The sequence below is a fragment of the Acipenser ruthenus genome, chromosome 10 (genome assembly GCF_902713425.1).
Source record: "Acipenser ruthenus chromosome 10, fAciRut3.2 maternal haplotype, whole genome shotgun sequence".
Classification (NCBI taxonomy): domain Eukaryota; kingdom Metazoa; phylum Chordata; class Actinopteri; order Acipenseriformes; family Acipenseridae; genus Acipenser; species Acipenser ruthenus.
Window position 1 is genome coordinate 1289442 of NC_081198.1, and position 27753 is coordinate 1317194.

Sequence of the window (27753 nt, forward strand, 5' to 3'; positions counted from 1 at the left end):
CAGCCAATTCCTCCCACCATCTCAAATTGCAAACACACACACACACACACACACACACACACACACACACAAAAGATTTTACAATTGCCTAATTGCCCAAGAGCACCCCATACAATCTGAAACAGACTGAAAAACATTCGGTCAGCATTATTCATAAATATTCATTTGAACAGGATAAGTCCCCTGAGTTTCACATCTCACATGTCTGTAGAAAGTAAATGGAGTGGTTCATAGCAAATGAAACATTATTAGAATAATCAATGCTGGTCTCTGAAGAACAATGTTAGAGCTGTTTTGTTTTTTATTTTTCATACATTTTTTACAAGCTGTACTGTAGCTTTAGAAAGTATCCACTTTCTTCTTCTTTCTGGCATACCACCACTGCACGTATCCGCTCCACACGTGCTGTGTGTTCACTCGACCAGAAGGCTGTGTACGATTCAGATAATGGGAAGGATTGGTTTGGATTGAGTTTCTACACAGCTTGGGGTTCTGGATCTTCAAGCTGCTATTGCTTTTAAAAAACAGAAACTCAGAAGAATGTTACGAATCTAGGAGTTGGCAGTACTGAATCTGGCACCATGGTTTGTGAAAGAGCGCGCTGAACAGTTTGAACTCGAATCCTTTTGAAACTGTTGCCCAAGAATTTAACACCACTTGCTTTCAGTGAATTTGCATAAGGACACAAAGTGTATTGGGAAATGGCACAGATTGGACTGCAATTATGCGTTTTGGTCATCAGCAATGACTTACTGTGTCTAAGAGGTTTTAGTAAAACATCCGTTCATGGTGGTCTACTAAAAATGGAAGACACCAGGGAGACAGTAGCAGTAAACGAGGGGCGCATTTCGACAGGTGGAAAGTTACAATGTGCATGCGGGCTGTAGACTGCAATACACTGCGAAACCTATTTAGAACAGTCCTTCTCTAAGGAGATATTGAATATGAAATCGATCGCTTTAAATTGTTGATCATTGTTACAGGCTTGGCCACAAAATGTGGAAATAATAATGCAAAAAATAATTTTAAAAATGTAATAAAAGTTTCCAAAGGAAGAAAAAATAAGTTTCCATTATTTTTGTCACTGGCCCCGCTATAAAGAAGCTCTCAGGTTATTCTATTTTAATGAAATTGTTACCATCTGGAGTTACTGCCTCCTCACTGCTGTATGAGGTTCACAAGTGTGTCTCTTGGATATTCGCACAAGAGAGAAATGTATTTGAATATATGAGTCTGTAGTGTTTCCCCTTGTAAAAACGTACCTGTCAGTAAGTAGGTCTCAAATGTGTAGTACTGAAACACATATTCGTTTCGTTTTGTTTCATTTATTCACTTTCTGCCGGCAGGGCCAGCACAGGTATACATTTTCTTGGTCATTTCAACTGGATAATTAAATTGCCCCTAACCCTTTCAACACCTTACTTCCTGTTATTAACCAACCAGCTGCTTCCCCTGATGATTGACTGGCTGCAGCACCAATGAGAATACATGTTTTTTTAACCTATGAAAAACAGAACATTTGATGTAGCGAATGGAAGGGATCAAAAGGTAATATGGTAAAAGGTACTCAGCGTGACAAAGAGTATCACAACTACATGCTTTGCCCAAATGCCCCCCCCCCCCCCCTTCAAACAGAGTCATAAAGCCACAGTGGAATATATAAGAAGCCCCCACACTTCACTTGATAGACACTAGTTTTATAGGTCATGTCATGGGAATAGTTACACTTTCTTTTTTATCATTATCTGTAGGCCTTATTGAGATCTACAGTACACCGAGCATGTTAATATTTCAGGTTAGCCATGCTTATTTATACTGTGCATTTACTATGATAACCACATTGTGCTTGTTTATTTTACCATGCAAGCGATGAACTATGCTTTACTGCACTTTGCCATGCTTTCCCCATGATATAGAGTTAATGCGGTTCATTTCTGGATCACACTGGCACGGCCTTCTATTCTTCTTTCTGCGTGTATTGTAAGTGCAGTAGGATTAGTGGGCTTTATTAAACTCCTTTCTTTCTGAGTGTTTTGTCTAGGGGGTGGAATTCTATTAGTACAGGTGTAGTGCACCTGTTGGTTCCTTTCATTTCATGGATAAGACGTTTTGTTTTCTGTTGGCGAGCTGGCACAGCTGGTTTTAAATCTCTTTATTTATGATGCGAACTGGTCCAGCACTTGTTAATCAAGACGCTTAATTAATAAACAATCAGTTTATTTTAGCTGTGACGCACAACACAGTTCTTAAACTCCTGCTGAATATTGTTTTTGTTCATTTGTAGACGTGTTCATTTATAGACTCACACTTTACTGCAGAATCAGGTTTCATGAGATTAACTTCTTACTGTGACCTGAGGACACAATGAAGTCAAGATGGGAAAGGGGTAAGGAGACATTGTTTCTTGTCATGTGTGTTGAGGCAGAATCACTTGGATCTTTTAAGACCAAATCTGACAAGATTTTGAGTTCAATATAGCAACTAGGAACCAAATAACCTAACCCTCACCCCAACCTTAACCCTACCCCCACTCCTACCCCAAACCCTAACCGTACCCACCACCCCTACCCCTAACCCTACCCCCACACCCCTACCCCTATCACATTTATAGCAACTGAATAGTGCATTAACTCCATTGCAAACCGAGTACTTTTTGTCTACTTTTCTTCAATGAAAAAAAAAAAAAGTTTAACTTACTTGCCATTTTTTGAAGCAATGTAAGCTTGTTTTGAATGGCTTTTTACAGTTTCTGTTTTATGGAGGTGCTTGCTACTTAGGGTGGCACTTTGCAAATTGTTTCAATGTTCATGGACTTGTATTATTAACTTCTCTCAGCATGAGATGGGACAGGACAAACTACAGCCCAGTATAGCCTGTTTCTTTCCTATGATAATAACGACTAAGCCTTTTCTTTTGCATCGGCGCCCGAGTCCCGTACTCCTCATTCAGTGAAGTGCAGCTTTTCCTTCTGTGTTTGGATTGCAAGCCCAATTCCCGGATTACGAGAGATGCTGGTGCAGATTTAGAAAAGGTTGAAACCTGATCTCAAAACAACAGCTCAGTCTTGAATGAGGAGATTAAATTGTAAAGACCCACAAAATGTGACAGGCCCGGTGATAATAAGTGTCTCATTTTGTTAAAGCTCTTTCTAATCTCCCAGGGATAAGCAGATTTCCTTGTTGAATATCCGATCCTGTGCTCTGTGTTTTTAGGAATTAGCTTTACTCCAGCTAAACCCTCCACCTGTTTATTTACAAAATTCCTGGGACGGACAACCAGTTTGGGTGCCAGCCTTTAGGACAGTGTCCCAGAATCCCTGGGAGTACCTGGGAAATCGTACAAGGACAGTGTGTGTACATGCTTCCTTTGAAAAGCTGAACCACGTCTTGATCTTCAGGGTTCACTTGCTGATGTAAAATGTTTGCGTTTCACCAGCACTGAGGAGTAGATTAAAAGGCCTGAGGCTCAGTCAAATGCTGCTAGCAAAATGATACTGTGCCTGAAGTTTATTGGACTGGCGTTTTGATTGTACAGTGCTGTGCTACTGCATGGTTTAGGAGACACCACCAGAAGCAGAGCTCTTTCCTTAGTCTGACCCCTTACCCCTCATGTTTACAATCTCCTGCAGGAGAGACAAAGACAAACTTCACAGCTTGACAGCCTAAAGGTCATGAAACCCAAGAGATGGTGCAATCCCACTGGGGAAGAAGACATGGCTTTGCTTGGAAATCACAGAGGTTTTGATTTTTTCAGTTTCCTTGAGGTAGTCTGTTTCACCTGCAGATTAAATATAATACCAAACATCTGGGAGCGGTTTAGAAGCAAAACAAGTAAAACAAAAAAAGTCAAATATACTTTAAAGATTTCTCTAAAGTCTAGTCTCGAAAGCAGCAATCCCGCAACAGACTAAGAAATATGTCCTCTTCCACCTGGAGATAAAAGCTAGTGTTTCTGTACATCACATTTAATACACTTTGTCAGCTCTTCAAATAAATTATAACTATATAGAAATAATTCCTTCAAATTCTCCCTGCTTTTGTGAATAAAATCAATGTACATTTACAAAAAAGTGACATGCAGTCACGTTGTTAAACACTTTTAAAATGAAAGTTGAAATTGGGTACTTGACTTTTGGTCCTCCTTTTTAGAAACAATCCAGTCAGTTCAGAAGTTCTTACCTTCTCCCTGCCTCCTACTGCGGCCCTCAGGAAGGGATTTCGAAAGCAGTGCAGACCCGTTGACAGGCATCTGTTTGATGGCCTGACTTTCATTTGCACTTTGACCCTGTGATGTTTCAGAGTGTGTGTGGAGAGGGCAGAGAAGGGGAGGGAGGGAGGTAGGGATCAACAGGGATCCTCTCTCTTGGGGAGCTTTTAGCTAATACTATTAACCCTTGAACTCCTGTGTTCGACAGGTGGTCATCGGGCAGCAGTGTGGAGTAGTGGTTAGGGCTCTGGACTCTTGACCGGAGGGTCATGGATTCAGTCCCAGGTGGGGGACACTGCTGCTGTACCCTAGAGCAAGGTACTTTACCTAGATTGCTCCAGTAAAAACCCAACTGTATAAACAGGTAATTGTATGTAAAAATAATGTGTAAAAAATAATGTAATTGTATGTAAAAATAATGTGATATCTTGTAACAATTGTAAGTCTCCCTGGATACGGGCGTTTGCTAAGAAATAAATAAAAAGATGTTTTGGTACAGTTGTAAAGTCCAACTGAATGCATGGTTATCTAGCCATGTGTTAAATTGGCCATTCTCCCCTTTGGAAGGCACTTTCTAATCTTACTTAATTAAGCCTCTTGATTAATGGTGGCTTGTCTAGTTTTGCTTCCTTTTTGTCATTTTAATCAATTGCATATTCCAGTACAGTAGTATTTTCCTTGATTCATTATTCGTTCCGGAGAATACCTCCGAAGTTGAATATCTTTACTGAAACTGTTTCTCATATTAATGGTAATAACTTGCCTGTAAACTGAGAGAATGCTGGTTTCTCTCTTAAATTGAGAGACTGTCTGTGCTGTGCTTGAAGACACCTTCCTCCAGGTTGTTGGTGGTCTGCATATCCTGGTACAAAGCAGTGATGATGAGATCAGTAACAGAGAGGCAGACTGGTTGCGATTAGCGTACCGGGGTACCGATCCAACATTCCAGCTACAGCACCTCCTCACCGCACACGCACACACCCACATGGCACTGGGATGAGAGAGTGCGAAACTAGGCCTTTTTGAAAACAGAGCACTTTCGGATATGAAAATTTAGCTTGGCTCAGTAAGCCTTTATGTAAGCAGAAGGTTTAATTGGTTTCTGCTGCCTTGGGTGGGACTTTGCCAGTCACTGAGCTCTGGTGTTGGGAGAGCTTTGCACGGAACTCCAGCCTAGACAATCCCCTCAGCCTTTTCCCCCACCCTGCCCACGCAGGGTCCTGAGAACTGCAACCAAAGTTATGTGTTCTGATTTTGATTCTTAAAAATGGGAAGAAATTTGACTCCATTGCTGGTGTTGCATTTTATATCCTGAATAATTACGCTTAATATATACCATGTGGTGAGGCAACCGAAATGTGTCATCCACGCTAGTAGAGTGTCTTTTATATGTTATATTAATGGGTCTGTCTGACTGGGTTCGAAGCAGTGATTCACATGTGAAGTTTTTCAGGGATAAATCCAGTTTTATCTGGCTGTTTTTACTTTATCACTGTGATTTTTTAGTAATCCAAACAAAAGAAAGTTCATTTCAGATAAAAAACAAAAAAAAAGGCCAAGATGTTTATGGTCAAAAGAAAAACTGAGAGTGAGGTGCATGAGGGGGGTCCAATACCTGTTAGAAAAAGGGGTCTTTGAGGGAACGAGATAACAAGGATCTATTAAAAAAAACCAGGCACATCATTTGTAAGAAAGTAAATTCCTGGTTGTTCACCCATTGGCTATGCCTCTCTCATTGTAAATTCCTGTACTGTTCACCCATTGGCTATGCCTCTCTCATTGTTTATGTAAATTCCTGTACTGTTCACCCATTGGCTATGCCTCTCTCATTGTAAATGCCTGTACTGTTCACCCATTGGCTATGTCTCTCTCATTGCTTATGGCTTTGATTTCAAATACACAGCAACATATCTGAATCAAAGAGTGGCAGCCAAGTGGTTAAAGGCTTGAATATCATCCCTCAAATCCTACAAATTTTGTTAGAAAAAAACTACCCTTTACAAAAAAAATATATATTTATTGCCAAATAATAAAGTGGAGCCTCTCACCTGGAGCTGGTGAGTCCAAAGAGCTTTCTTTCAAGTTGCCCCAGTGTGAATGCTCCTTTATCCAGGCGAGCGCAGCTGGGAGACCCTGTCTGAAGAGTGCAGTGGTTTTCCCTCATAAAGATAGTTTGTTCGGCAGATAGATTGCACTTGACATGTGTAAGGACCCCTCTGTGTCTCGAAATCCCGCTAAAGCGGTCAGTACTGTTTTACGGGATTCCATCAGTGAGAGTTTTCTTTTTCTTTTCCAAACTGTGCTCTGTAACGAGACAGAACATTATCACGGGGGGTTTGGAGCTAGCAGAAGCAGCTTGAATACTGAGGACTGAACCAAGCCCAGGGAGTCTTTCGAGCCAGAGAACAACGCACAGGGAAACTAGTGAAGAGATCTGGAAGCTAGTGTATTCTGAAATTCTATGACCAGGATCATAAAGTCAGCAAATTCAGTGCTGGGGATTTCAAAGACTGCAAATTCAGTGCTGGGGATTTCAAAGACTGCAAATTCAGTGCTGGGGATTTCAGAGACTGCAAACTCAGTGCTGGGGATTTCAGAGACTGCAAATTCAGTGCTGGGGATTTCAGAGCTGGGAAATTCAGTGCTGGGGATTTCAGAGACGGGAAATTCAGTGCTGGGGATTTCAGAGACTGCAAACTCAGTGCAGATGTTTAGATAGTAGACCTAGACGTAAGCATAGGGGCCAGCCTGGAAACCTAAGACAGAGAGCTCAATGCTAGGGGGTCTTATTGTCATTACGTTTATTACAGAGGACTTGCTTCCTGGGATCATCAGATATAAAACTGGGAACTTTGTGAGCAGATTCAGTACAGAAAGCTCCCAGCAGTATGCTGGTGTATTGTATGCAGTTTTTTTTTCTTTCTATGTGGCGAAGCTACTCCATACCCAATGTGTTGTTCAGTGTTCTTTCTCTGTGTATACCACAAGACCTCAGTGAATATTTACAATTGCATCGGTTTGTCATGAAACTATGGCTGAAATGTAGCTTGGTAATATATTTTTAAACAACTAATTTCCTAGACCATTGTGGTCGGCCTGTGAAAACAAGTTTCAAACAGGATACAGTAACACGCCATAAAAGTCCCGTTCATGTCTAATTCAATAACGCGCTATCAAACTCCCGTACATGTACAATTCAATAACATGCTATCAAACTGCTGTACATGATTCAATTCAATAACACGCTATCAAACTCCTGTACATGTACAATTCAATAACACACTATCAAACTGCTGTACATGATTCAATTCAATAACACGCTATCAAACTCCAGTACATGATGCAATTCAATAACATGCTATCAAACTGCTGTACATGATTCAATTCAATAACACGCTATCAAACTCCAGTACATGTACAATTCAATAACACGCTATCAAACTCCAGTACATGATTCAATTCAATAACACGCTATCAAACTCCAGTACATGATTCAATTCAATAACACGCTATCAAACTCCAGTACATTATTCAATTCAATAACACGCTATCAAACTCCAGTACATGATTCAATTCAATAACACGCTATCAAACTGCTGTACATGATTCAATTCAATAACACGCTATCAAACTCCAGTACATGTACAATTCAATAACACGCTATCAAACTCCAGTACATGATTCAATAACACGCTATCAAACTCCAGTACATGATTCAACAACACGCTATCAAACTCCAGTACATGCTTCAATAACACGCTATCAAACTCCAGTACATGATTCAATAACACGCTATCAAACTCCAGTACATGATTCAATTCAATAATACTGCTTTTGCTGATTATTGTTTTGTGCACCATATTTTGTTTTTCCATTTGAATTTCAAAAACTGTGCCAGAAAGAAGTTGAAATGAGGTTAAATTGTACAAAGAGAATTCACAAGCAATTCAAATCAGCAAGCAACTACTGTACTGAATGTGGACTACTTCATATTACTTGAACCCAAACAGATCAGAAGTGATCAGAGGCTTTGTAATCTAGTAACAACCCATCTCTCCTAATCCACCCTGGAAACCCTGGACGTTCAATCATTCTCTGTAAAATAATTGCATTTTTAAAGGATAAATAATTCCTATTTCTTGCAAAGGCATGTCCGGATCTGTAATACATTACAGATGCTCTGATGTCTGGTTTAAGAGAGTGAACGCCAAGCTCAGCAGGGGAGTAAGGTATTAAAACACACAACACAGGAGCCAGGACTCCAGTCACTAACACATGGGGCGCAGCATAGAGCAACAGTATGTACAGTACAGTAATGGAGCTGGTGTTAGGACTGCAGATATATTCACATGTAGGAGCCTAAGCAGATACAACAGGCAAACGATTAAAAGAGGACAGAGATGGTAATATGTGTGCACCCTGTGGCTCTCTACCCTGAGCTGAAGTGTTTCCTGGGGGCTGATTGCAGTGTTCATGTACGTGACAGGGTTTGAATAACCCAGTAAACTGAAGTGATGAAATGCGGCCACTGCAGCCTGACTCTCAGTGTGGACATTATGGTTAACGGTGGCAGATCTTGATTCCGCACCATTGAAAAGCATTCCAACAAGTGCCTGTTGTGCACCAGGGCTAAGAAAACCAGCATCGCTTACAGTGCCTGTGATTCTCTTTAGTGTATTTTGTCTGTAAAAGTAATCCTTCTGCAACTCCGCTGCCCTGAAAACATCTGCAACTGCTAAATGAAGCTTTACAGCTTTAAACGGCTGTTTCAGCACAGGGGCTTTTTCAGTGAGACAACCCTGGTTCAATTTTGAATCTTAAAAAAAATTTCAAAAGTTGTTCGGTTCAGTTTCTGAAACGGGATACAGCTGATCTCCTAACGAGGCGGCTATGATTAACCAGAATTGACAGAGAACTTTTGACGAGTATGCTCCTTTTTCAATGGCAATGTTTTTTTTCAATTAGTAAAAACAACACAGACTTGCAGTGCAACCAAGGATGAAAATAGGACTCCCATTGCATAGCAGTTTCACCCATTCCAGGTTTTATTAAATAAAACATTGTACTTGATTAGCTGCTCTGCATGGGTAACAAGCTCAGGTGTATCATATTAAACTCCTAGTAAAACCAGGAATGGATCAAACTGCTATGCAATGGCAGTCTTATTTCCATCCCCGCACGCTGTGTAACCCAGACAGACAGACGGATGGATCATATCTGTATTTTTAAATAAAACTGGAAAAAAAGACAGCCCCTTTAAGATCAGAAGCAGATGCGGTGGACACACATCTCCAGAGAGAATAAAGTCTATCACTTACACATGAAAGTCTCCCTTCAATAATAAACACATGTACCAGTCACAGTCTTGACTTCATTTTCTCCTGTTGGAAAGTGCCACTTATCAGGAGCTCAGGAAGCCCACTGTCTTTCTCGCTACACAGGGCTGTTTCTGGAATGCGTTACGTAACAGACCTTGAATTAACAGAAAAACAACGAAAAACTAAATCTCTGCAGGGAATCAAAAGAAAGCGTCCTATTATTATTATTATTATTATTATTATTATTATTATTATTATTATTATTATTAGCAGTAGTAGTAGTAGTAAAAAATAAGATTGTAAAACAAATTGAACTCTCACGTCATCTCCCCCTTCATGTCACCGTCTCCCTCTGTCGAGAAAATAAAATGCAAAAACAAACAACAATTTGAAATCAAATGCTACTTTTATAAATACTTTTTAGAATTACATTTTCATTTCGGGAGTAAACTGTTAGGGCGTTGGTTTCTACCAGTTGCATCTTGCACGGTACATGTACAGACTATACTAGGGGGGGGTCATCCTCACTTTAAACTAGCCTTTGAACTTGAGACTCGAGATGAATAGCCCCAGACACCCTGGTCTGTGTGCACGAGAGCTTGCACTGCCAGTGCAGGGAGAGTCAGTGCACAGTGGTACAGTCAGGTCTCGTTCCTGCAGGGGGTAACGCTGGCTGCAGCCCCGCTTTTCAAATCCCTGATGTGAGACCTCATTTACAAGCTGCTGCTGGAAGAGCACCAAAAGCATGCAGATAAGAAGCTGTGATTTACTCTGTGTTTTTCCCCTCCCAGTATCATTTTCTCTTCCTTTCATGTCTGAAGATTTAAAGTCAGGCTTATGCATCACTATGAATACTATGTATACCACATCTAGGGGACTTGCACAGCCAGGGGTATGATTCTGTATTACACACGCATTCACAATGTTTAAAATTCAAATCCTAGCCTTGTATTTAAAGTATTATGCCTGTATTTAATGTATTTGCATTGATTTTTACTGCTTGTATTTAATGTACTATGTCCTGTATTTCACTGTATTTAATGTATTATGCATTGTTCCTCACTATCTTGTAAAGCGCTTTGTGATAGTGGTCCACTATGAAAGGCGCTATATGAAATAAATATTGATTGATTGACTGATTGATTTCAAAGCGGGATAGCCCTGCACGTGAGGGGCTATTGGGTTCAGGTATATTATACTGGCAATTATACTTGGCAATCGTATTGGGTTTTAACATCATTATTGAATAACTTTAAAATGTGTTGCAACTGGAAGTCTACTGCTCTTATATCTGAGTATTTACATTGTAGTTACTTAGTAAATACATGTGTATTTAAATACTTACATATAATTACAATGCTATTATGCATATTTAGAATGTACTTGATGTGTAAATCCTTTTTGCACAATATATGTAATTACATAATTAGGTAAGGATTAGGGTTAGGGTAAGGGTTAGCGATAGGGTTAGGGTTAGCGAACTAAAACTTCTTATCTGATGCAAGATAATATATACAGTTACTCTAGACACAGCACATAAATACAACATAAATACAACCTCAAAGCTGAGATCACGAATGTATTGTTTTTGGGCATTGCCTTTGAGTGCAGCCTCCCGTATGCTGTGAATGCGAGTGGGGGGTTGCCTTTTCCCCCCTCAAAGTGGTGATTAGTGAAAGTCATAACATATGACATCTACCGGGGGCTGTTTGCATTGAGCACACAGTCTGACTCAGCAAACTGTCTCATTTGAGAAGTGGGCAGGTCTGTGTGCAGGGGTGATTAGTTTTGTAGCTGTGTCCAGGGCAATGGCTATTAATATGCAGAGATAAAGTACAGGGCTCTGCAGATTAATAGCTGAATAATACAGCTCCTCTAGATGAACAAACAAGTATGAGGCATGTTTGGAAGGTTTGGGTTTCTGGTAACGGTTGCCATGGGAGGCAATTATTTGTGTACTTATCCCAGCAATGTGTGTGCACCAGCGGTCTGTTTTGACCAATCTCTTTTTGTTGTTGGGATGGATCAGTGTAATGGAGACAAGACATGGTTTTGTATCCAGAGTTATGTAAGTGACATACTCGTTTCTTAATTTGTAAGCATTTATAATTCAGGCCACATATTTTTGGTACCGACTCATTTTGTGGAGGGGGCTGTTTTTGCAGCCCGGGGCTCAGCATGAATGAAGAGCGATTTTAAAGCAATTAAAGCAATTACTGGATCAGTTGGGGGATTCTCTCTAATCCCATGTCATCTCCGATATGATGCTAAACACTCTTCAGCCTGTTCAGGGTAGCGATCCACACTGAGTCGCTGTGTCTGTGCCTGCGCTCTCCGTCAGGACACAGAGACTCTCTCATTGTGAGGGAGGGAAGGAGGGAGGGAGAGCAAATCCTTTTGACGATGACCCAAATAGCCGAGACCAATTATGTGTAATTATCAGGTCTTTCTGTTTTGACACCCGAAAGCCTGGTCTGATGAGCCCCAGGAATCAAAGCCGCAGTGTTGGAATGAGTGAGGCTCCCTCCTGGTGCCTCTGTGAAGAGGGGCTGGCTCGGAGCTCAGAGCTCGGGCTGGGGGGGTGGCTTGGGGGGGGGGGTGTGGGTGTGTGTGTGGGGGGGTTGGGTTGAGGGGGTGGGGGGGATTCTGTCACCGGCTGACAGGTGGTTTCCGTTGTTTATTCAAATATTTGGGTGATGAGTTTTGGCAAACTAGATTCCAGTCCACGTTATTAAAACAACTGCAGATGTTTGCTCTGGCGTCCAAAACAAGATCTTTCAGAATCAAGCAGATAGTTCACAGCAGCTTTAATTACTGCCAAGCACATGGCAGGCGATTTCAATCGGCATCTACTCCACAACCACTGTATCAGGCCACTGCTTTCAATGATATGAGATGTACAATAAGCATGAGAAAATGACTCACGCTTTCTCCATGGTTATGCTGTGCATTTGCCATAGGTTGCCATGTTTTAAACTTTACCATACCCCTCTGTGCTTTACAATGCTTACCTGTTATTTGTATGTGGATTGTATATTCTAGATCTTTTACTGAGTCTTCCAGTTATAGGACTTCTTGAGGGTTCCCTTTACAGGATAATAAAGTTGCAAAAAGGATTTAACGCTTTGGCCCTCCAGCCTCTTGGCTAAAGTTACTGCACGTGGTTTGTGCCATCTCCCTGAATAATCGCTAACAACCAGGTGCTGTTAGGCTAAGCTGCTGGTTTTAAATGACTTGTTTACACAGACACGATCGATTGTCATCTCGTGTCATTTTTTATTAGCAGTTCTTTTTCGAGGTGAGGAAAGGCTTGTTCCGTTATGTACAGTTTTCTACCACATGTTTAGAGAATTGCAGTCAGCAGCTACATAAAAATAAAATAAAAATAAACATCACATTAGCAGACGAGGTCAACACGCTTATGTGTTTGTGTGTGTTTCTTTTTCTTTTGGTCTAAACATTTCTGCCAATAAAAACTGATTATGTGCTGTTGTTTTAGGGAAGGACTGGATTTTGGCTGATAAGTAGCGTAGCTGCTAAACACTTTATGGAGGTGTACTTTACCATGGACGAATTCATGTGACGTAAATATAATAATAAAAATAAACATACATACATACATTCATACATAAAAAGGGTAATGAAAGGATGCAGCAGGTAGCCTGTGCATTTGAATCCATGCTGTCCTGGCCTCGTCGAAGTCCTGTGTCAGAATCAATTGCAAATCAGAATTGGTTTTCGTAAGCAAACAGCTCCTAGTGTTCTTCAGGCCACACCAGGTCAGGGGGCAGAATTAAAAAGCTTTCTGGAAAGAATATGCAGCTACTGTACTGCATCTTCTTCGTATCATGATGAGTTGAGGTTGCTTGCATGGTAACGTGTATGCTTTTGTTACCTGATTTTGTTAAAAAAAAAAAAAAAAAGATAACACAGACAGCAAAGACTGTGTTCAGACGCTATCAGGTCATCTGAGGACAAACTGCACACTTGGCAGAAACAATCACTCACTTCCCCTTTGCTTGTTGCAGCAGTCTTGGTTGTAAAGTTGTGCTTCAATTCTTTAATTTGATATAGATTATATAGACAATATAGATTAGACGTTAATCTTGATAAGTAAACAAATATAACCTGTTGGTGGTTTTTGTTCAGTTTTGCCATGAGAATAGAAATGCACATGCTAAATAATTTGATACCGGCACCAAAAATGTGAAAAATAAATAAATACGAATCATGCACTGCTAACCTACACACAGAAACATTCATATATACCCAGCTCTACAATTAGAGGCCAGAGTCCCTGAAGAGACTGGCCACACAGCAATCATTAGTGTTATTGTATCAACCACAAATCACTCAAGCCAAGCATTCTACCCCTACCACAGAGCGCACAGACAGAAATCTGTTTCTGTGACACAAAGACGACTGTGCAACCAAACCGCCAATGCAAACATATTCTTCACAAACCTCAATCAACATAGGAGTGATTTTGATGCTTTATGGTCCAGTATTGATATATTTAGCCACAATGTTCTTGTTTTATTTTTTTAAGACTTTAATATTATATTTAAAATGGCACAAAATGTTTTCAGGAACTGAATGTTTAACGATGGAAAGAACAGTGGTTCTTAAACACAGAGATTCTTCACGTGTATTTATGTATGTAACAAACTGAAAAGGGAAATCAAACAATACAAACACAATACACGCAACCAATCCAAAATATAACCTCCACAAAGCTCAAAGCACTACTTTGTCTATGTGATTGCTGTTTTAGTTGCTGGCACCTGCATATTGTAATATGTCACAATGAATGAATGATTGTAGTGTTGAGAACCCTTGTAATGTGTTCATCAGACACCTGTGGCACAGACTGCCCTGCTCTCTGACTTGCACAAGGTAGAAGATCCTGCTGTGTGCATCACTGAGTTATGAGGGGGGTGGACATGTGACAGGAAGAATGATAGCACAATCACACTTCTAAGGAGAAAACCCTCCTTACTCCTCACTCCTGCTGATGTCCAATACAAACTGATATCTACCCCAGGAGAGTGGCTATCTTTTTAATACGCATATGTACATAAACAACATTGGCCTGGTGTTCCGGTTGAGATGCAATGTCTTGGGCTCCTTTTCACCCAGAATCTGTAAGATCTCTGCAAAAGCTAAGCAAGGGAGTAGCCCTTGTAGCTAGGGCAGAATAAATCTGCATCCGCAAATATTTTCCACAAAAGAAACAACATTTTTTGGGTATTTCTCAGCGTACTTGATCCAGCAAGAGAAGAGAGAGCCAAAGTGCTAAAAACTGTGTTGCGGTAGAGATTATCGAGGGATTACAGATGTGTTGATAGCAGGAAATCTTACATGGGGATCAGGACCTTTGCACACAGATGTTGCCCCTGGGTGTAGCTAAAGCCTTGCCTAAGTCTTAGTAGGAACCACGAGCGCCGTGAAATTGACCATTTTGTGTGATTTGCCGTGAAATTGCCTGTTTTTCTATGATTACCAGTGTTATTGTTTTTTATAAATCTGAATACACTTTGCCAGTGACAATGAAAAAAAGCTTGACAGCACAGTATGTTTGCTTTAGCAATCCAGACCTCATGAGACAACCTTCAGTCTGCTGGTTCGTTTAGTTAGCCAATAAGAGGTCTTATACAGAATTGTAGGAGTTTTAATCTCGACAGTTTTGTGATGTTGTTTATTTGTTATTGGTTTTATTAGCACGTGTGAAATTCAGTCCTGTAGGAAATGGAATTGTAGTAAAAATTGGAATGGATTTAAAGCGTGTGTGGTTTAATCAGTTAATCTTTAATTGATTAAAAGCACTGAAGGCTCGTATATTACAGTGAAGCTACGGCTTGGTTGGACCTCACCACTACTTTTTCATTTTTTTCATTTCTCTTCACATCCTGGCCTTGTATTTAACGTATTTTATTATATATATCTGTACACCATTACTCTGAAGATTAATAAATGCAGAGATTTTTTTGTAAGGCCTTGCCGTGTTGACAGCTCAGAGCAGAAACTCACATAGGAAATAGTTTGGAACAGAAAGCCACCAAATGCCATCCCCAATCGCAAAATACATCCCTCTGTTTAGAGCCAGATCCGGTGAGGCAGGGGCGGGGGGATATTAGTATCATATCGCTGTCTGAGCGGGACGTCCAAGCGGCCAATCAGCACGCAGGAAATTGATGGTGACAGCGTTCAGCACAGAGAGGCCGGTGAACCCACTTGTACGGCTCCCCTGTGCTCTTTGATTCGGGGCTAAGGTTCCCAGCTCTCGATCGCTCGAAGAGATTGATTATAATAAACAAATCAGTGCGAGAGGCCCAGGCTGTGCTTCGTTCCAGCTTCCCTGGCAACGAGCCACTGCTGGGGGAGTAATGAGCTTGAATAGAGCCGTTCCGTGGCATGTACTGTAACGAGGCTTCCCTCGCTAACTGGAAACACATGGACGCCTCGGCCGGGCTGCACCTCACACTCAAGCTGTCTCTTCAGCTCTCTGTCTAGGAGGACCAGAAATCAAGAAAGAGAAGAAAAGAAAAGAGTGCACCAGAAAGCTGCAGAAAGCGCCAAACTCGCTGTGACAGTTAAGCGATACTGTGTAACGATAGAAAGAAATTTACATAAATTCATACTGATTGAACGCCAGCAGAATTCCATTTGAGTAACGTGGATATATTCTGATGAATTTAATAGCTGAAGAGAAACTCCCCTCATTGAAAAAAAAAAAAAAAAATCCCACATTTTCATAATCACCTCAAGTGGAACTCTGGAATTTGTGTTTCTGAATGTGTTGCTAGGGAAATGAAGGGGTTGCTTTGGGTAGTCAGTTTGAATGCCATGATATCTTGCTCTGCTGCTCAAGCATGTATATGTTTTCTGCTTGATGAAGAGTGTTAAGCACATGTGATGGGTGTTACTGTGCACATGCATTAGACAGAGGAGTCCGGGAAATCCATTACAATGTACATTACAATATAATGCAGTACAACACACATTTAAACCTGTGGCGCCTTTCATCTCATGCAAACCAAACCTCTGGACATAGGCAGTATTGCTTCTGCTAAGCGATGCTAAACCATCTCGTTTGGTAATTGGGGTTCTCTGCCTTAAGAGCCCAGATCACCGCAGGTGGCTCCCTGGCACAGAGGGGGGCACTGCCTGAATCATTAGCAGTCTCAGCCAGCCCAGCCTTGTCTGTCTCTTTCCACAAGCCCAGGGGCATTGGACCCGCCAGCACCTTGCATTGCTGATACCAATCTGGGCACTGTGGAGCGACATAATCATTTCCGTCTCCAAATAACTGCATTTTTAAAAGCTTACCAGTTATGAACTAACATGTTGGTCCAGACTCCCAGCATACAGCAGGTACTCATGGGCTTGGTGGATTGGCAGTGGACGCCCCAGTCAGTGCTGTTAAAGCCACAGTCAGTTGTGATTATTGATAGCAAAGTCTCTATGGCTTTTTACATTATTTTGTTTTGTTATTTTTTCAGAAATAAGGGTTTTAGAAAAAGAAAGGTTCCTAGTCTCCTCCCCTCTGTGCTGCAGCCTCCACTTCATTTCTAATTGCCCTCTGGTCCTGGTTTCTATTTCGCAATTACAGTATTGTCTAGGGGTAACTTTAGTTTAATAATGGACTATCTTTTTGTTTTAATCCCGGATACTTGTTCTGTAAACTCATCATCCACTATTATATGAGTGGGGAAAAATATCTCACTACATATACGTTTAAGGACTTCTTGCAGACCCCTCCAGTCGGTCCATTCTTCAAACACAGATGCTGCCAGAGTCAAGGAGCTCTCTTTCTCTCTTTGTGTCCCGCAGACCAAGGCAAATATTGATCCACTCAGTGCAGAGCTATCGAGTGTTCGCGGGGGCCGCCCTGCTTGCAGAGTGCTGGGGGCTGCGCTGAAAAATGTCCCGTTTCCCAGCAGCGTCTTGTTTGCTGACGACTGTGAATGCTTGTTGCACGTTATTCATTTTGCTGAGGGGAGGATTGGGGGTTATAGGGGCGCTGCTTGAACAGATTTCTAATTAAGAGCCAGCACAGCTGAGCAGATTGTTTGACCAGCTTGGATTTTTGGGGAATAGGGTGGATTTGGCCCATGCTGTGCTGGACAGAGAAGCTCTGGCTTCGACGAGGCCCTCTTGCTGCGACTGGGATTGAAATATCCCAGCAGTAATACTTGCATTCTCTCTGCACTTGGATTTGTCTATTGAAGATATAGCAGGTCCCTGTTTGGGTGTTAATCCCCAGATTTCCTGTGCTCTGGGGAACTAAGGGATGCCTTTGCCTAGTGTGCAGTTTTCCCAAGCCGGTGGCTTTGAGAGCTGGTACTGTCAGAGGGCTGCCCCATCTATGTAATTATTAAATCCAGTAAAGGTCAATGAAATCACAGCTGGTTTAATTAGTAAACAAAGCTTCAGTACCTCAATCCAGGAGCTGGGCTTCCCTGGGAATAAGAAGTTTCATCTCATTGGATCAGTGTGGATCTTTCCAGCTTTAATATATTGTATCCATGAACCATTTCCTAGAGTGTTTCTGTGCAAGTAATTAAATTCCCAGTATACACAGACGCATCCCATTCATATTTGTGTGTATCTCCCTATTTAGCCTGAATTTAATGGTATATTTTGCCATGCAGATTTGATACAACCCTCAGTGCAGTAATTGTAATGGCACCTGCCCTAAAAAAAGTGCTTATGTGAATAGTTGATATAATAAATACAGCAACAGAGGATGTAGGGACCCTAACCTTGTAGATCATTGTAACAGTCTCTTTGAGGAGCTCTGGGTAGCCAGCCCTGCTATCAAACAGACGGACACTGTTGTGGCCCTCAAAGAGATGGCTGGAGCAGGTGTTTGGGGAGAGTCCTGCAGCCCCCGTGGTTAACGAGGGGCCTGAGCAGTGTGGTTTGAGGAGCCCCGCCCTGCAGGACACCGGGATTCCATGTGGTCCTCCTGGAACCTCACAGCCGCAGCAGCCATGGTGAATAAATCAGCCCTTGACTAGGAAGCAGCTGGAGTCTGTGTGAAACAGGAGAGCACATGCGGCTATCTGTCCCCCAGTACTGCGGGGGTATTAAATAACCTCTGCAAGTCCAGGACTTTGTTCCAGCCATGTCCCTAATTACTGAATTAAACCAATGTTTCACTTCTAGGGAAAACTGAGCCCCTGGATCATCTAAACTGCCCCACAATCTATTTCGAATTCAGCATTGTTTTCGTTGAATGTGTGTGTTGTTTGAGCTCTGTAATCTAAACTTCAGCTTGTTTACTTTCACCAAAGTTAGATTTAACCGCTTGCCACTTTTTCATTCTAGAAGTCAAACCCTGCATTTCCACATAACAACACAATAAAATCAATAGTTGCGAAGATGTCAGATATCGTGGGTTCATGAGTTTTTGGTTAGTGGTATTGAGATCCTCCACTGTTCACATCATTAAAATATTCTGTGATGTTGTTTGTGTCTTTAACGATGTTAACATTAGACAGGAAATACCAACAGCTCTCATATTCTCTAACGTTTTATAAGCCATATGGGGCACTGCACCTTTTGTTGTTTACCTTTAGTTTTAGGACTTTTTGCATCACACAATTTCATCGTTTCTTTCAAAGTCGAATGTGGATATTCTGCACAATGTCTGTCAGTTTGCTGATGACAGTCTATTCTAAATGTCATCTATCTATATCTGTGAGTAATGCATTCAAAGGCTGGATCGGAAGGTCTGTTTGATTTCACTGTGAGACGGGTCTCCAGCTGTGCCCCAGATGTTGCTGCAGTTCTCCTCCGCTACGAGCCCCAGAGCCCTGACCCCTCGTGGCATGGGACTGGAACACAGGGACACCTGGTTTCTTGGCAGCCCATCCATAAACCTGTGACACGTTCCTCTCACTTTTATCGTCTTCCTGAGCGCCATAACAGGGGGTGAGGGATTACACTGAGGTCAAAGGGGGTTGCCTCCACCCCCCCCCCCAATGTATTGAACTCCAAGTGGAAGAATGTCAAAGGAAAAATGATGCAGCAAGAGAGACCAATCCCGATAAGCCCATCATCACTACCCATTGTTCTGTGGTTGAAAACAGGGCTCAGTAGTGTGCTAATAGGACAGAAAAGAGCTGGTTTATCTGTTAGACAGCACCTGCAAAGTTAAACTTTCTGAATCGTAGATCATGTAGAGTATTTTCTTGATGAAGGCTCTAGCTGAAATGTTTGTCTACTGTTATATTTTTCTGAATACTGAACCTCTGTATTATAAACCTTGTCTGTCAGAGTACTGAATTCTTGAATGAGCTGGATCTCTGATCCCCCGTAGCAGTAGTCTATAATATACTGTATTAAATGTGCAGTCACCAAATATGTGTATAGGATTGATAGTGCTATAGAAGAAAACTGGGTTATGTATAACTCATGAGATATAATACAAGTCTTGAGTTGGATTCCCTGAAGCGCTGCGTGTCTGTGTGTTTGTGGCATCTCATGGAACCTGCAGCCGACCCGCCCGCTGAAGGATGACCGCCAAGGACCCCTCACGAGGATTCATCACAGCAGCTTCATTAACTTGAAGTAAGAGGGAAGCCCCTTGTATGAAGTAAACACTTTGCTTCGGATCTCCCGTCTCACTCTGGCCTGCAGTATGATGTAATGGACTGCTGTCTGTCTGTCTGGGTAAAGGTACATGGCGTCATTTCTATTATTTATTTTTTTTTACAGTTAAACCAGGTTTTCCGTTCTGGGAATTATATTTGAGGAAGTTTCAGGGCACTATGGTCCAATTATATATATATATATATATATATATATATATATTTTTTTATTGTATTTATTATTTAAACATTATTTTATTTTATTTACTGTAGGTACTCAAGAAATAACTCCCAAAAGCAGGTTATGGACCTGTGATATTCTTCACCCAATAAATCTGTTTGAACACATTTGTTTTTTTTATAAAAAATCTAAACTCCACAAGCTGTGTGTCCCCCAGGCCTGTGCCCCTGGAGACCTGGGTTCAAGTCTGGTTCAGGCAGTGATTGGTGTGTTGCAGTGGTTTCAGGGACAGCTCTTGCCTATGAAAATCCTACTTAAAGTTCTGCCACCACTTCAAAACTTGAGCTACCAAATGAAGCCACCATGCAAGTACTTTTATGAATCCAAACTTTTTAAAACCAAGAAAAATTCTACATTTCTATAATTACAATAAGAATGAACAGGTTCTTGGTCTGACCAGCTGCCATATATACTGATCACAGGAGTCTGATCTTTCGACAACTGTAACTTACTTACAAGACAAGGTTATTGAAGGGTATCAAATGAAATGAAGGATATTTCTCTCTGCACATTGCTCACCAGTTCTGTCACTTTGTCTGTCAATCAACAGAATCTGCAGCACTGTTGTTGCAGTCCTCTCCACTGAAAGACTGGTCTCTCCTTTCAACTGTTCGGAAAATAGCAAAAACGAAACAAACTTCCATCCTGACACTACTATTGACACAAACAACTAATGCCTCTTCCCCTCCTCCCTCCTCCTCCTCCTCCCCTCTTCCCTCCTCCTCCTCCTCCTCCTCCTCCTCCTCCCCTCCTCCCTCCTCCCCTCCTCCTCCTCCTCCTCCTCTCCTCCTCCCCTCCTCCCTCCTCCTCCTCCTCCTCCTCCTCCTCCCCTCCTCCCTCCTCCTCCTCCTCCTCTCCTCCTCCCCTCCTCCCTCCTCCCTCCTCCCCTCCTCCTCCTCCTTCTCCTCCCCTTCTCCTCCCAGCTTGTGAAGGTCACAGTGCACTTTTCTGTGCTCATGGAAACTCCCTGCCCCTGGCAGCACTATAAAGCCCAGGTCTGCACAGCCCTGCCAGCTTCCCCTGCCCTCTCCTCTCCTCTCTTATTGCACTTGGCAACACTTAAAAGGAACTGGCAGGATGCTGCCACCGGTGAACACATACACACACTCTTACCTTGCCCAGGTCACACACTGGGTGTAACAACACAAGCAGCTCCATACTGCAGTGATTTAGTGTACAATGTAACAACTTCTCGAGGGCGAAATGTTCTTTGGTGCACTTTAAATTTTCTAACAAATGGGAGATTTTCTATACATACTGTATATATAAAATACAAAGGCCCCCCCCCCCTTCGCCCGCAAGTACAGTCCCCAGGGGAAGGTCGGCAGCTTTAATGAATTACTCGGCGGTCAGCCCGGCACTTCCTCTCCCTGCACACTCACTTCCTGTTTCCCCCTATGGGAGATATTCATTAAGCTGGTCTGCTGGTGGAGCAGGAGTGGTAACCTATCCCCCAGGAACCACTAACACAGCCACAGGCTGTTGTTAGAGCTGAGGAATGTAGTTGTTAGAGCTGAGGGACTGGGAGGCAGTGTGACCTTGTGGTTAAAGCGGAGGGACTGGGACACAGTCTAGCCTAGTTTTTAGAGCTGAGGGACTAGGAGATGGTTTGGTCAAGCTGTCACAGTTGAGTTAAGTGAAGCTTTAAAGTGCAGCTGTCCCCCCCCCCCCCCCCCCCCTCCACATGCTGGCTGGAGGAAGGAATCTTCAGAAATAATTTTCCAGAGGCAATTATGAGCCTCCTGAGTTCACAAGTTCAGCCTTAAAAGGGGATAATTAACAGAAAGGGGCAGTCGGGACTGTCTGTGGGTGACAGATTGCCTGAACCTGGAGTCAGCTGTTTACTTGTACAAGTCTCAAAGGTCACGGTTCAGAACTGCATTCCAAGAGAACCTGCTCTGTCTCACTGCTGAGGTACAATCCACCTAGAGGGAAACTCCTGCCTGCCTTCTCTGTACATTCATTTCAACATTGCTCACGCTTACGGAGAACAGTCTTTTGAACACTACAAATGCAGATAAAGTGTGTGTGCATGCGTCCCTGTGTGTGCGTTTGTGTGTTTGTGTGTCCATGTGTGGACAACCCTGCAAACTCAATGGGCTTCTGTCTGCCTGCCCAAAGGAGGCCCATTAAAGAAACATTTTTCTGTAATTATCTCTTTACAGAACTAATTTGGTGCCCACAGCAGCTACTGTTAGCAAGGAGTTCCATTTCATCTTGAAAGATTTGTGCTTTGAAATTACCCCTGCGTTTAACTTTCCCCCTTAGAATTTGACTCCCAGATTTTCTGTAGCAATTTACCAGAGCAGGCAGGGTTATAACTCCCTGTCAGCGGTGATTCATTTATTTAAACCCTTCAGACTGTTGAAATAGCATTTCTTATCTTAAGTACTTTCCTTATGAGCATCTGTCAAGACAATGAAGCCAGTATGCCCTGACATTTTACAGTCCTTTTTTTTAAAACAATTTTAGAAAGAAAGCTATGAGATTAAATTTATTTGTGTTGGCGTGTCTGAGCTCTGGCAAAACCCTCACTTATAAACCTAGACAAAAAACAGATTATCAAATCTATCTACTCCAAATTGTCATTTAGAAAGGAAAAAACACACCAAATGAACATACTTGAAGAGTACTATACCATACAAGATAACTTGTTTAGTATTTGTCGTAGAATTGTAATATGCAGTGTTTTTCCTTTCAGAAAAAAATTAGCTTTGACAATCCTTGACAAAAGTCTTTGACCATCAAATCTGAGAGTAGACACAGGTTTGCAACTCTTTAAATACCTATAGAGAGCTGAATACTAATTTATCAGAACAGGTTACATAAACCAGGGCATGTTAACTTCAAATGATTTGCTGGAGTAAACAAATACATGCAGTCAATGCTTTCCTCTGGGGGATCTGTGTGAAGCACAGGGGGCTCCATGGGAGAATTACCTGTGAGTGAAATTGTATCCCCACCCCCAACAGGGGGTCTGTCTGGACAATGAATCAGAATTGCTGGGTGCTCAGTAAGAGCTGGGATGGGACCGGAGACAGGCTGGTTATCCCTACAATCCCTCCTCTCAGCTGCTGTGTCAGGACGGGCACTGATGGATACTCTCCCCATGCATTTTCTCAAAAGAGGGGTCACTTTTTTTAAAATTGTCTCCTGTAGTCGAGCCTTCAAAGGGATCAGCAGCTTTTTTAAAAGTCTCAGGATAGCTGGCCTTGAGGAGGTGCTGCATTTTCAGAATTTTAACTGTGAACTGATTTCTTTTTTTACAGTTCCAGTTCCAAAATGTTACTTTTTATTTTGGTCAGGGAGTTTTGTCCTCCATTCCAGGCTTTTGGGATGTGGCCTCAAGCCCTTTAATAGTCTCCGTGCCTCTGACTGTGTGTTAAATGAGTAGGCCTTAACTTGAGTTCCGTCTGCATGAACAGAATTTATAGCAGGAGAGTTAAGAGGCCTTGTGTTTCATTAGGTGCCAGTTTCATGATGACATCTCCTAAGAATAAAGATAACTCTCCTGTAATTGCTTCTGCCTGGATGGAATGACCCATTGACTCATGTATGTCTAGTGCCACTATGAACGACACTCCTAGAGGACATGTAGCCAATGATGTTAGTGTACACAACAGGGCCAGTACAGCTCACTCATGCTAGCAGCAGCAGTTCTTGAGTCTGGCTGCCCATCATTTGATGCTTCCAGCTTCTGGAATCATGTTGGGTTCACAGTCTCTTTTTGTATTTCACTTTTGTTTTTGCAAGAGATCATCCCACCCACAAAAACCCAGATTACTCTCTTTAGTTTTATTAATTTTCATATCTTTCTGTTTGCGATGAGTCAGTCTTCTGCTGCAGTTCGGAGATCTGTTGTTCCAAGTGTGTCCTCGCCAATTATGAGGAATCTGGGTATAACCCAGCTCTGGGACAGCTCCCTTTCACAAGCTGCACTATAAGAACAGAAGAACAGAAGAAAGTTTACAAACGAGAGGAGTCCATTCGGCCCATCTTGCTCGTTTGGTTGTTAGTAGCTTATTGATCCCAGAGTCTCATCAAGCAGCTTCTTGAATGATCCCAGGGTGCCAACTTTAACAACATTATAAATCTAAGCAGGGCTGGAAGCTGCAAGATGTACATTTCTGAACCCTGATACTTCTCCAAATAAAGAGCTCCTGCAGGCCGGGCTGTTCCTGCTGCCAGGTGGTGAGCAGAACCACAGCAGCTCGATTCATCAGTCCCTTCAGTTCCATGCAGTAATGCTGTTTGTTCATGATGACAATGAGGTTGCTCGTCCACCCTCCCTTCAGTTCCATGCAGTAATGTTGTTTGTTCATGATGACAATGAGGTTGCTCGTCCGCCCTCCCTTCAGTTCCATGCAGTAATGCTGTTTGTTCATGATGACAATGAGGTTGCTCGTCCGCCCTCCCTTCAGTTCCATGTAGTAATGCTGTTTGTTTGTGATTGGCTTGCAGGTGCTGTTTGCTCTGAACCAGACACTGCTGCAGCACGAGAGCCTCCGGGCAGGCAGTGTGCAGGTCCCCTACACCACAGAGGACCTCATCAAACACTACAACTGCGGGGACCTGAGTGCCATCATCTTCAACCACGACACCTCGCAGGTGAGCAGCACAATGGATCCCAGATCTGAAAAGGGAACGTGACAAACATTTCACTCCAAGTTTAAAAAACGTGAGGTTCACTTTACACAAATGCCTGAAAGACGTGAACTACAGCCTCCATTAGAAGGAGAGATTGACTAATAAGTCAGCCCTTCACATCACCATGCTAAGATTTTGGGTGAAGATTGTAGCCCATATTTAAATCACTCCATACTTTTTATAAAGCACTGCACATAATGTTTTACAAGGGATCCTCTTGATAAGACACACATGGTCGTTTAGGAGTGGTTAGCACGATCCAGACGCTTGGCAACAGAAAAGGGTTACAGTGTTGTTATTGTTGTTGTCATTGTGTATTAAGCACAGGCGCACACATGGATGAGAGCTGGCTTGTAAAGCAAGACCCCATATATATATATACTGTATATATATATATACAGTTTCCTCCAAAATTATTGGCACCCTTGATAAAGATGAGCAAAAAAGGCTGTATAAAATAAACAACACAGGTAATGAGCTATATTTTATGCTGAAATATATGGGAAAACCATATTCTTTTATTCTGATACAATTGCTCAGAGAAAAAGTTTTTTTTTTATTAACAAGTAATAACATTTTTTTCTCAAAAAGATAGGTATCAGAATTATTGGCACCCCTAAAGATTCTTATAAATAAAATCAAACAAAATTAAATCTGCATTAACATTCTACTTCTTTAAGTTCATCTCAGTCTTAAGGAACTGTATTGTGGCCTTCCATGGCTTCCTGTTTCACTGGGGTATAAAAATGAGGTAACACACATATGAAATCCATTTGTCATCCATCACCATGGGGAAAGGCTAATAACTCACAAATGAAAAGAGACAAATGGTTGTTGACCTTCATAAATCAGGCAATGGGTACAAAACAATAGCTAAAAAACTAAATATACCACTTACCACTATTAGGGCAATAATTAAGAAGTTCAAAAGCACTGGAACAGTGGTAAACTTGCCTGGTAGAGGACGCAAGTGTATCTTGCCCCCATGCACAGAGCGGCAGATGGTTCGAGAGGTAAAGGGAAATCTAAGGGCCACAGTTGGAGAATTACAGAACTTGGTTGCATCTTGGGGTCACCAAGTCTCCAAATCTACAATTAGACGCCACCTCCAATATATACCGAATCTTTCATTCAAATCTCATGACAGAATCGCACTCTTCCTAATTACACTGTACTGCTCAGCAGAGCTTGAGCTAAGGAAAGTCATTCTGAGAATTCCAATGTTTAATTAAGGTTTAAACATTTCTTTTCCTTTCGTTGTGCTAGTCATATAAACAGAAGACTCCTTGAACGCCCAATGGAGAGCTGTGTTTATTTCACTCATTCGTGTAATAACTACAGCACTCCAACACGGTTTCGTAGAGCATCTTCTGTGTATGCGCTTAGGAATGTGCCATGCATACAGAATGGGAAGATCATTTTAATTGTTCTTATTATTGTGGTCGAGTCAAGTTTAAGTCACAGAACATGTTATAGTAAGAACAATCCATGTTTAAATTGGCACTTGATGGAAAGTTTAAACTTTACAGAGCAGAGGGAGAGTGCAGGATTGCTCTGTTTCTCTGGTATCACTGACTGCCCTTACAGGATCTCCTGTGGAGAAGTCTGGGCAGAAACTTGCAAATACAAAATTCATCACGGTTTAAATGACTGCTTTTATACAGGGTGCATTGTTCCATTATTTCTGGGTGGTTATAGACGTTACACTGTTTGCTCTCCTTGCATGCAGATAGCATTACGTTTGGTTGTAAAATATTGTCAACTCTTTATGTGTTTAAAATCTCGTTAAACCTCCCTCTGGAAATACTCAAAAAATATGATGACAGGGAAATCGCTGGTTTACATTTGAAGCCAGTTCTTTCCAGCCCATAATATAAAAATGTTAAGCTCTGATTAGCTTTATTAAAATTGTTACTGGTTCCCCTGTTATTGGGCTGAGCATATTTTACTTCCTTACTATTTTCTGCATCCAGCAATTCAGGATTTGAAGATATTTAAGTAAACGCTACAGAAAACGTCTTGCTTTTGTTCACATGGTCTGATTTCAGTTAGGTTGAAGTGAGTTTGAAACAATAATACATATCTGCAAGAGAAAAAAGCTAGGTTGTTTAATAATGAACCGGATTTCCATTGAGTCAGTATGCAATTGCAATGCGCTTCAAAAAAATTTCCAGCATAACTGATACAGACTTACAAGCTACTTAATGTTAGTTTATAGTTTATCAATTTTCTAAACGTGTATTACAAGTAAACTAAACTGAGGCTTTTACATGTTTAAAGGTGGAAGCCTTTAGTGAGCAAGTAGTCTGAGTGAAGTTATCTAGCAACAAACTCCCCGTCCCCAGTGGTGCTGCTTTCCTGGAACAAGGAGAACATGTCAGGGGACCGTTCTACTCGTGAGAAGTCTTGCTCGTTAAAATATTGAGCATATTCTTAAAGAGAAGGAGATTATCTATTCAGGAATACCGAGATGTTTAGTAAATAAGGGGTCTGAGTGAGGAAAAGTGGGCAATACAATCCCTAGCCCTAGTCTTGCTGTAAACAATGTGTTGTTGCAGGTACTGTATATATATATATATATATATATATATATATATATATATATATATATTGTAACACATCAGGGATGGGGTTAGTGTCCTCCCTGAAGAAAACATGTGCGTATGCACATTTTGTTTAATTGTTTTATTGTTTAATTATCAACCGCACCTGAAATATATTGTAAATTAATGTCGGGTGCAGA

General features: G+C 41.7%; 1 protein-coding gene across 1 annotated transcript in view; it reads left to right on the top strand.

Annotated features, from left to right (window-relative positions):
• LOC117402001 (metalloprotease TIKI2-like) overlaps positions 1-27753 on the top strand; it is a 70849-nt gene that overhangs the window by 9510 nt on the left and 33586 nt on the right. The window contains exon 3 of the mRNA XM_059031452.1: positions 24825-24971. Within this exon, the coding sequence (XP_058887435.1) occupies positions 24825-24971 (147 nt within the window). The remainder of the gene's footprint in view (positions 1-24824; positions 24972-27753) is intronic.